This window comes from Nicotiana sylvestris, chromosome 8 (genome assembly GCF_000393655.2).
Source record: "Nicotiana sylvestris chromosome 8, ASM39365v2, whole genome shotgun sequence".
Taxonomy (NCBI): domain Eukaryota; kingdom Viridiplantae; phylum Streptophyta; class Magnoliopsida; order Solanales; family Solanaceae; genus Nicotiana; species Nicotiana sylvestris.
In genome coordinates, this window is record NC_091064.1 from 151046200 (window position 1) to 151057772 (window position 11573).

At 41.8% G+C, this 11573-nt stretch overlaps 1 protein-coding gene across 1 annotated transcript; it reads left to right on the forward strand.

Moving 5' to 3' along the window:
- Window positions 1-6904: 6904 nt before the first annotated feature.
- LOC138875847 (uncharacterized) lies at window positions 6905-7507 on the forward strand. The gene has a single exon (XM_070154721.1). It carries the CDS (start codon window positions 6905-6907, stop codon window positions 7505-7507), a length of 603 nt encoding a protein of 200 aa, XP_070010822.1.
- Window positions 7508-11573: the final 4066 nt, after the last annotated feature.

Here is an 11573-nt window from a genome sequence, read left to right on the forward strand (position 1 = left end):
ATGCATTTTTATATGCTATTTGTGCATTTATTTATTTTGTCTTGCATGTTGACCGGCTCTTAGATTAGGGAGGAAAATCAAAGGAAAACTTAGATTGAGGTAGGAGAGAGAAATTCATTCGTTTCCCAAAAATGGTGTTCAAAACATCCCGAAACTCTGCCGGAATTTTGAAAAAAAAAAAGAAAAGAAAAGGGGAGAAGGTCATTCCAAAATGGTTCGTATTTTAACTGACCGAACTACGCGGGTTTGATTCTCACCGGATGTGAGATATGTAGGCAACCCTCATCGGGTCCAGCCTCGCTTTTGCAAAAGTAACCAAAAATATGAAGTGTCATCATTTTTGTCGTAAACAAAGTGGGTGATGCCATTTTTGTCTAAATAGCCAAGTGTCCCAATGGGACGACGGAAGGCCATTTTTTCAAGAATAGCCACCAATAATTTCTTTGTCAATTTTTAGGCACCTAGCAAATACAGCCGTAAACTTTTCCCTTTTGAAGTGCTGAAGGGACGTATTTGCAAAAGTAGACTTGATTTATTTGAATTTTGCAAAATGAACCTTTTTATCAACTTTTAAATAAAACTTACTTTGTTTTAAACCAATCGCCCTAATCTAAATGAGCAGAATGAGCGCGAGTCAAAATTTACCGATGAATGTTATGACTAAGATTCCGTTGGCACTTCACATGTGGTGGGAAGATTTGGGTGAACAAGGACGAGACAGGGTCAACCATTACCTGGGGGCACTCTGTCACAACCTGGATTTCCCACCCTCGGGAGTCGTGATGGTGCCTACTAGTGAAAGCTAGGCAAGCCAACCATTTAAATTATTTACCTTTTTTCCATTTTTTAATCCTTTAACAATTAAGAGCCAATGTTATGCAAACAGTAGAAAATAAAAGCGGAAGACTGAAATGTAACATATTAATTAAGATGCCAACACCAATCCATACATAAACTACCCAAAACTGGTGTCATAATTCCACAGGCTGTCTAAGATTACTACAAATAAGGGTCTGAAAGATTTATTACAACACTGTCTCTGAAATACATAAAAGAAACATAATGAAAGGATAGGAGAAGACGCCAAGGCCTGTGGACGCCTACAGAACTATCTCAGATCTCCAAATGGACTGAAGGGAGCAACCCAAAGCTATGGTCCGTATGCTCTAGTACCAGGATCTACACACAGTACAGAGTGTAGTATCAGCACAACCGACCCCCATGTGCTGGTAAAATCCTAGCCTAACCTCAGCAAAGTAGTGACGAGGCTAGGACCAGACTACCAAATAAACCTGTGCAGTTAAATCATATACAACGAAAAATAAAAACAGGAATGTACAATTAAGAATGGGAGGGGGAAACATGCTGCGAGGAGACATCAAATGATAACAAAAGGACAGTAGGTAAATGTAAGGAATACCATAACTCAATTATCAACAAGAATCAAAAATCAACAAGTGCACGTCATCAGCCTTCATGCTTTTACTCTCGTCTTCACCATAAGAATCAATATAATCGGCACGGCATCACCCTTCGTGCTTTTACTCTAGTCCTCACCATAAAATCAATATAATCGGCATAGAATTGTACATCGTGCGGAACGGCATCACCCTTCGTTCTTTTACACTCTTCCTCATGAAATCATACATGGCATCACCCTTCGTGCTTTAACACTCTCTTACCAAAATAATGCACGGAATCACCCTTCGTGCTTTAACACTCTTCCTTACCCAAACAACAATCACAAGCAATAAGGGCAAGGAAATAAATAAAATCACAATAAAATCTCGTCAAGCGAACAATAGTACAACAATCAAATCCCGGCAAGGGAACAATATCAAAAGCATCAACATCCCCGCAAGGGAGATAGCATTAAAAGCAACAACATCCCGGCAAAGGAGACAATATAATAATCCCCTTTTGTTTTTCACATTTACTTCACAACTTGAGCCAATGCTCTATAAGGTTCAATTACCAATTATACTTCCACAATTCATTTTACAACTTGAGCCAATGCTCTTCAATATTCAAATACCAATATTACTTCCATAAGCTTTGCTCAATAATAGAAATCATCACATAAGGCATGAAAAATACAAACAGAGTCACATTAATCATAGTATAAGACTCACGGGCATGCTTGACACCAATGTATAGATATTCGTCACCATGCCTATACGTCGTGCTCAACAAATAACACATAGCAAATAGGACACAACTCCTAATCCCTCAAGCTAAGGTTAGACCAAACACTTACCTCGATGTCACGAACACAATTTAAGCCTCAACTATCGCTTTACCTCTTGCTTCCATCACCAATTCGCTTGTATCTAGCCACAAGTTACTTAACTATATCAATAAATGCTAAATGATTCCATTCCAATACATGAAAATAGGTTTTCTAAAGTCAAAAATCGACCCCGGGCCCATATGGTCAAAACCTGAGGTTCGAACCAAAACCCGATTACCCATTCCCCTACAAACCCAAATATATAATTTGTTTTGAAATCAGACCTTAAATCGAGGTCCAAATTCCCAAAATTTGGAAAACTTAGGTTCTACAAAAAACACCCAATTTCCAGCATAAAAACTCTTGATTTTGAGTTGAAATCATGTGAAAAGGTGTTAAAGATTGAAGAAAACGAGTTAGAAATGACTTACAATCGATTTGGAGAAGAATGTTTCTTTGGAAAATCGCCCAAGAGAGTTTATGTTTTGAAAGGGTCTGAAAAATGAAAGATTTTCGGCTAAGTCATGAATTTGCAGGTCGCAGATGTCGCAACTACGACCAAGGTTCGCAATTGCGACCAGGGTTCGCAATTGCGACCAGGGTTCGCAATTGCGAACCCTTCAGAACCTGCTAACCTCGCATTTGCGAACCCTGAGGATTCCAGTCCTCTTCGCATTTGCGATGCTGCTGTCACATTTGCGATAGATACATCGCATTTGCGACCAAGGCAGCCCAAGCCAAAATTCGCATTTGCGTCACATTGTTCGCATTTGCGAGCTCTCATTTGCGAGCCAGGCTTCGCAATTGCGAAGCCTGCAGGCCTCCAACATACCAGAAATTTCCTAAGTCCGAATTTCACTCCGTGGCCTATCCAAAATTCACCCGACCCCTCGGGGCTCTAAACCAAACATGCACACTAACCCAAAAACATCATACGGACTTGTTCGTGCATCAAATCACCAAAATAACATCAACAACTATGAATTTAGCATTAAAATCAAGAAAATCTCAAGAACTTTCAATGTTTCAAATTTTACAAATAAGGTTCCGAATCATATCATTTCAAGTCCACTTCTTACCAAATTATACAAGCTCGACTTATATCACATATAAGACTTGTACCGGGCTTCAGAACCAAAATACGGGCCTGATACCATCTAATTCCAAACATATTTCATTTCCAAAAACTCATATATATTCTAGAAAATAATTTTCTTTAAAAATTCATTTCTCATACTTGGGACCTCGGAATTCGATTTTGGGCATACACCCAAATCCCATATTTTCCTACGGACCCTTCGGGACTGTCAAATCACGGGTCCGGGTCCGTTTACCCAAAATGTGGACCGAAGTCAACCTAAATTCATTTTAAAAGCAAAATTTATTATTTTTCACATATTTTCACATAATGGCTTTTCGGATACGCGCCCGGACTGTGCACGCTCGAGGTGAGACAGAAAGAGGTTTTTAAGGCCTCGGAACATAGAATTTATTTCTAAAACAAGTGATGACCTTTTGGGTCATCACACACTCACCGAATTATTAAAGATTAAGCCTAAGGGTGACATAATAAAAGCATTGGTGATATTTTGGGACCCAGCTCGCAACGTTCTGCATTTCTTGGACTTCGAACTTACACCTACCTTGGAGGATATAACGGGTTATACTGGGAGTACAGAGGGTTTAAGACATAAATACATGGTCGCTCCAAGAGTCGTCACTCCCCACAAGTTCCTGGACTTACTGAAAATAAGCAGGAAAGTCCAGTATGCAAATTTTGCAGGTGGATTTTCCACTCTACACTTCATATACCAACGGTATGGGCATGTAAGAGTATTTGAAGACCCGGAAAGTGGAATCTGTAGTAAAGGGAACCAATAAAAATGGGAAGAGCATAGATGCTTTGCTTTCACGGTGGCATTCTTAGGTCTTCTAGTGTTTCCCAAGAAGGACGAGAATATTGATTTATGGGTGGCTGGGGTCGTCAATGTTTTGACTACCAATACTAAGAGCACCCTCTCGCCTATGATAATATCTAATATATTCGGAGCTCTCACAGCTTGCAAAGCTGGAGTAGATTTATTTTAGCGGTGCAATTTGTTGCTACAAATGTGGATGATTGAGAACCTTTGTCACTATCCTCGATATATGAACTACGGGTCTACAGGCAAAATACATCGAGGAGTTTGGTACAAGGGTCTTTGGGTTCAAAATGCCAAAAGGGTCGGAGATTGGGTATCCTGCCTTCGTTCCATAAATACAGGTCAGATAGAGTGGACACTGGGTTGGCTTCCCGTTGAGGAGATTGTGTACATGCCTGCCACCGGTCCCTACTTCCTCCTAATGGGTCTTCGAAGCATCCAACCCTATGCCACATACCGGGTTTTGAGACAAATGGGAAGATGATAGGTAGTTCCCCAAGACGAAGATCTTAGTGTTCATGCAGTTAAAGTCTGCTCTGATGGCCAATTTCATGAAGAAGTGGTTCTCCATATTTGGAACGAGTGCCAATATTTGAAGGCAAACACCTGAGTACATGACTTGTCCAGGGGCGAGGTCTCGCCTGGTTATCTTGCTTGGTATAGAAAAAAAGTCGCAGCAAGGGTCAAACCTGAAAGCATCCAAGAATTTGTTGAAGCGTCGCAAGAACAATAGGCTTGGTTGACCAAAGAAAATGAATATAGGGCCACCATAAGCAAGTTAAAAGGGAAAATTAGAGACCTTAAATTTGATAGTGGATTGCAAGCCGCTGCGGGTAAAGTTGAAAAGAAGAGGTTGGCCCAAGAAAATGAAGCCCTCCGAGCCCAGATCCAGAAGATGAAAATAGCAGTTGAGAACCCGGTCAGAAACGGAAAAAATGAAAAGCTCATCCACAACCTTAGACGGAAAGTGTGTGATTATGGGGCTCATTTGGAAAAGGCCGAAGGGAAATTAGCAAAATTCCATGCAAAGTTGGCCAAGAATGCAGAAGAATAAGCGAGTTTCATTCAGCAGTTGAAGGAAAAGTATGACGAAGGAATCACGGGTCTAAAGAAAAAGAACAATACCCTTGAGAGTGAAATGGCCAAGCAAGCAAAGAACTTCAAAGCAGAAAGAGAGCACTGCTATGCATTGATGTCGCAACTAGAAGAGGACCTGCAACAATTGCAAGAGCAAAATCATACAGCCACACAAGTTTTGGAGGCCAGATCTCAACAAATTGGACGTCTCCTCCAAGAGAAGGGCGTCATCAGGGAGAGGATTAGAGAGATTGCTGATTATGTTGTCATGAAATGCCATGAGCGCGAGGATATGACAAGATCTATGTTCTTCACTGCTGTGATGATTTTTGTTCGTTAGATTACGGATGACCTATATTACCTCCAAGAAGATATGGCACGTAGGCTCGCGGCAAGACCGACTGATGTCCCGCGGGCCCCTGGAGAGGCACTTATGTATTCCTGATTTTTTTTTGAGTCTGTATTCCAGTTTCTTTTAGAGTCTGTTAGTCCACTTTGAGTCTGTTTTGGTTTTTCAATTCTTAAGTTTGTATGTTGGACTCATTGTAATAGAGGAAAATCAGAAGTTTTTATTTAATGAAAATTTGAAAACCAAAAAATGTTTCTTTCTTTTATTTCGCATTTATCTCCTGAACTACGTAATGATCTGATTTATGCGGCATCATGATATATAGGCAATCCCCATAGGGTTCGATCATAACCATAAAATGAAAAGAGAAGAAAAAAACTGAGTGGAAAGAAAGAATGGCAAAACAAGAGAACAAAAGCGAGTGCAAAAATAAAAGAGGAGCGACAAGAACCAAGTGGTAAAATCAATAGTGACTAAAGAAAGGCAGGAGTGAAAAAGAAAAGAAAAAGAGAGAAGAGAAAGTGCAAAGTGAAAAGAGTTAGTTAAGGCTGGGATGAAGTATACAACCGTTCAAATACACGATAGAAGCATTTAACTGTTCAAGTGCATTGCATCCCAAACGTGCGGTTGCCTATTTGTTAAACTCTTAAATACTAACAAGTTTGTTGTTGTTATTGAGCACAGGAAAGTGGTTAGTTTGTTTGGCATTCTCGAAAGTCACCCATATAGCACCAGGTCTAAACACAATGTTATCATGGCTAGAAAAGAATTAGATGCAAGTGTTGTTGACCCACCAAGAGAGATGGAGGAATCTGAGTCTGGTTTGAAAGAAGAGGTACATAAGCTGAAGCACCAAATGGCCGAAATGTACCAGGAATGGATTAGGGGGAATCATCCACTGTCATACCCTACCAACTACACAGAAAACCCTGTTGTCATCCCACCACTATCTCAATCCCAAGATCCCACTATTGTTGATATGTCCCCTCAGCATGCACCAGGCTTCACCCCTTACCGCCACTATCCCAACACCTCAAACCAAACTGTCCAGGCTCCCCTAGCCAAAGCAACCACATACCCTACTCCGCCAGCTACCCCTATTTTCATAGCCCCTCCGTGAGCTACCCTCCATCGATCTTCTAGTGAGTCGGCATTCCAAGCCCAAGATAATCAATACTATGCCCCAGAGCCCACCTTCAAAATCCCGGATCATTACTCTTGCACTCCTCACTTTGAACTTCCTGTTGAAACTGAGAAGCCACCTAGAAACACAGAGCAAGAGGAGAATTTAGGAAAATAAAGGGTTTGGAGCAGTTGTTGAGGAATATGCAAGGGTTGGGAGGCCAAGTGAGTGTGGCTTATAAGGATCTGTGCTTGTTTCCCGATGTCCAGCTACCTGTCAGGTTCAAAATCCCCAAGTTTGACTTGTACGACGGGCATGGAGACCCCGTGGTCCACTTAAGAGGATTTTGCAGCAAAATAAGGGGTTCTGGTGGGAAAAATGAATTGTTGATGGCATATTTTAGTCAAAGTTTGAGTGGTCCAGCGTTGGAATGGTACACCTTCCAAGACAACAATAGGTGGTATACTTGGGATGTCTTGGCTCAGGCTTTCGCTCGGCATTTCCAATACAATGTAGAAATTGTCCCAGATCGCCTATCCTTGACTAAGATAGAGAAAAAGCTCAGTGAGAGTTTCAGGGAGTATGGTTTCCGGTGGAGAGAACATGTGGCGCGAGTCAACCCTCCAATGGAGGAAGATGAAATGATGGAGTACTTTCTTCAGACCTTGGAGCCTACTTACTTTGGTCATCTGATCTCTGCCATAGGTAAGTCTTTTAATGAAGTGGTAAAAATAGGAGAAATGGTAGAGGAAGGACTCAAATCAAGCAAGATCATGAGTTACTCTGCTATCAAAGCAACTACATAAGCGATCCAGAATGGCACTGGGGGCGTGTTAGGGAAAAAGAAGAAAGAATATGTTGCTATGGTCGTCTCAGGATCGTGGCATGGCCCAAGGGGTTCACCTCACCATTACATCCAGCCTCGACCCCAACCTCAAACCTGTACCCAAGCTCCATATAATCCACTACAACACTAATTCCTACCCCAAGACCCTCAATATTCAGTCAAGCCACCGTAATACCACGTCCACCATGCACAGTCATATGCTCAACCCCCTCCTTACCCACAATGGCGTGCCCCAGCTCCACAAAACCCTTACCCACCTCCACAAACATACCGAAAGCCTATTGGTCCAAGCTTTCAACCCAGGCCAGAGTATAAAAGGGAACTGCAGCAGCGGAAACAAACTTTCACCACACTTGGAGAGTCTTATGCCAGTTTGTTTTAGAGGTTGAGTCAATTGGACGTTCTAAGACCGATTGAGTCAAAATTACCAAATCCCCCTTTGAAAAACCTGGATTATTCCCTCTGATGTGCATATTGTTCGATACTCCGGGGCACGACACAGAAAAGTGTTGGCATTTGAAGAGCGCCATCCAGGAGCATATTGATACAAACCAAATTGTGGTCCAGAGCCCGAAAGTGCCAAATATCAATCAAAATCCATTGCTAGCCCATGACGAAACACACATGATTGAGATAGTGCATAAGGATGGGGAGCCCAAGAAGCCTTCAAAGTTTGTTATGATGATATGTGCCAGTGAAAGTAATCCAGTTGTTAAAAAGGCAACATCTTCGATAGCTGAAGGGCTGACAGACAAGCTAATCACTCCCAATGATAAGCCGCCTATGGTAGTCATGAAGGGGTTCCCAAATGATGTTGAAACAAAGCAAGGAAAGCCGAAAGTGGTCGTGTCGGGGGTAGCAAGTAAGCCTGTCATAATCGTAGAAGGGGTTCGCATTTCCCCTATTATTATTAAACCTCTGACCCAGTTGTCGATAGATAACACCAAGGTTGTTCCATGGAATTACAAGCGAGTGATAGTAGCTTATAAAGGGAAAGAAGTGGAAGAGGAAGTTAATAAAATCCAGGGGTTGACTCGTTCGGGGAGATGCTTTGCCCCAGAGGAATTACGGAAAGCTAAGCCACTCAAAGATAATCCAATCCTGGTGAATAAGCTTGTCATCGAAGAGGAGGCGGAAGAATTCTTGAGGAAAATGAAGGTGTAGGATTACTCCATCGTGGAACAGTTGAGGAAGACACCCACTTAGATTTCTCTTCTATCATTGTTGTTACATTCAGACGAGCACCACCGGACCCTCATGAAGATTTTGAATGAGGCTTATGTCCCTGATAAGATCATAGTGAACCATTTGGAGAAGATTGCCAACAAGATATTTGAGGCAAACAAGATCACTTTCTTGGATGACGAGCTGCCTTTGGAGGGTACAGAGCACAATCGAGCTCTTAATATCACAGTGAAATGCGAGGATTTCATGGTCACAAGGGTGTTAGTTGACAATGGTTCTAGTGCAAACATTTGTCATATCTCCACTCTGCAAAAGTTGAAAATTGGTACTGAAAGGATACACAAGAACAGTATATGTGTTCGAGGTTTTGATGGAGGGGGGAAAAGATTTTGTTGGTGATATCGTGCTCGAACTGACAATAGGACCAGTTGAATTTACCATGGAGTTCCAGGTACTAGATGTGGCCGTCTCCTACAATTTGCTGTTGGGTAGGCCTTGGATACATGTTGCCAAGGCAATCCCGTCTTCTCTACACTAGATGGTAAAGTTCGAGTGGGACAGACAGGAAATCGTTGTGCGTGGTGATGAGAACTTATGTGTTTACAATGATACAGCTGTCCTATTTATTGAGGCCGAAGACGATAAGGGTCTTTGGGTCTACCAAGTTTCCGAAATGGTGTCAATTGAGAAGATTTCGGAGGGGGAGTGTATTCCAGGTCCAAAGTTAGCCTCCGCATCAGTCATGGTAGCAACTGAAATGCTGAAGAATGGTTTTGTGCCGGGCAAGGGTCTGGGAGCATCTTTACAAGGTATCGTGCAGCTAGTGTCCCTACGTGAAAATCTGGGTACGTTTGGTCTGGGATTCAAGCCTATAAGGGAGGAGGTGAAAAGGGCTAAAATGTTGAAAAAGAAAGCATGATTTATCCCTAAGCCTATCCCACGCCTCTCCAGGTCTTTCGTCAAGCCAGAGGTCGTGAAGCGCCCAGTGTCAGCAGTCCCAAAGCCTATGATCGACTTTGATGAAGAACTGATTGAAAGGTTCCAGAGCCTATTTGATGAGGTGAACATGGTGGAAATTGGGGAAGGTTCCAGCAAAGCAGATGTGCAGTTTATTGGGCCAAAAGTGAAGCCGAAGTTATGTGCTTACGGAGAACTTATGTGCTTACAATGATACATCTGTCCTATTTATTGAGGCCGAAGACGATAAGGGTCCTTGGGTCTACCAAGTTTCCGAAATGGTGTCAATTGAGAAGATTCCAGAGGGGGAGTGTATTCCAGGTCCAAAGTTAGCCTCCGCATCAGTCATGGTAGCAACTGAAATGCTGAAGAATGGTTTTGTGCCGGGCAAGGGTCTGGGAGCATCTTTACAAGGTATCGTGCAGCTAGTGTCCCTACGTGAAAATCTGGGTACGTTTGGTCTGGGATTCAAGCCTATAAGGGAGGAGGTGAAAAGGGCTAAAATGTTGAAAAAGAAAGCATGATTTATCCCTAAGCCTATCCCACGCCTCTCCAGGTCTTTCGTCAAGCCAGGGGTCGTGAAGCGCCTAGTGTCAGCAGTCCCAAAGCCTATGATCGACTTTGATGAAGAACTGATTGAAATGTTCCAGAGCCTATTTGATGAGGTGAACATGGTGGAAATTGGGGAAGGTTCCAGCAAAGCAGATGTGCAGTTTATTGGGCCAAAAGTGAAGCTTAACAATTGGAAGGCTACTCATTTCCATACTCGGAAGGAGTTTTGGAGTTTTGGTAGTTTGCTTTATTTTATTCCAAAATAAATCTAGATTATTCCAGGGTTGTAATCCATATTTTTATTTTTCGCTTGTTTTGATGTACAAACCCTTCTATCCTTTATTTTCAATAAAATGTAATTTCCCCTTTTCCATTACTCCTGATAGCGTCATTTTTGTCTTTCTTTGTACAACTCTTTTTATGTTGGTTTCAATGACATGACATGCATGAGAAATTTTCGGCCAAGTCTTAAAGCCAATCTAACTCTGAAATAATAATCCAAGAAGTAGAGCGCGATGATGAAATGGAATATGATGAAGAGGAGGCATTTGAGGAAATTAATAAAGAACTAAATCATTTTGAAGAGAAACCCAAGCCTAATTTGAATGAAACTGAAGCAATCAATTTAGGGGATCCAGATAATATCAGAGAAACCAAGATAAGTGTACACCTGGAACCATAAATCAAGGAATAAGTAATCAAAGCACCGTTGGAATATTAAGATATATTTTCATGGTCATATGACGACATGCCGGGTTTGAGTACTGACTTGGTAGTTCACAAATTGCCAACTGATCCGGCATTCCCTTCTGTCAAGCAGAAGTTAAGAAAGTTCAAGACTGACATGAGTGTGAAGATCAAGGAAGAAATCACAAAATAGTTGGATGCAAAGGTCATTCAAGTCACGCGATACCCCACTTGGTTAGCTAATATTGTGCCAGTACCAAAGAAAGATGGTAAGACCAGGGTGTGCGTTGATTACCGTGACCTCAACAAAGCAAGTCCAAAGGATATTTCCCATTACCGAATATCCACATTTTGATTGATAACTGTGCCAAGCATGAGATCGGGTTTTTTGTGAATTGCTATGCAGTATATCACCAGATCTTAATGGATGAGGAAGATGTAGAAAAGACAGTGTTCATCACGCTGTGGGGAATATATTGCTACCGGGTAATGCCATTTGGTTTGAAAAAAGTTGGGGCAACCTACATGAGGGCAATGACTACCGTATTTCATGACATGATACACAAGGAAATTGAGGTCTATGTGTATGATGTGATCATAAAGTCAAAAAAGCAGACCGACCATGTCGGGGACTTGAGAAAGTT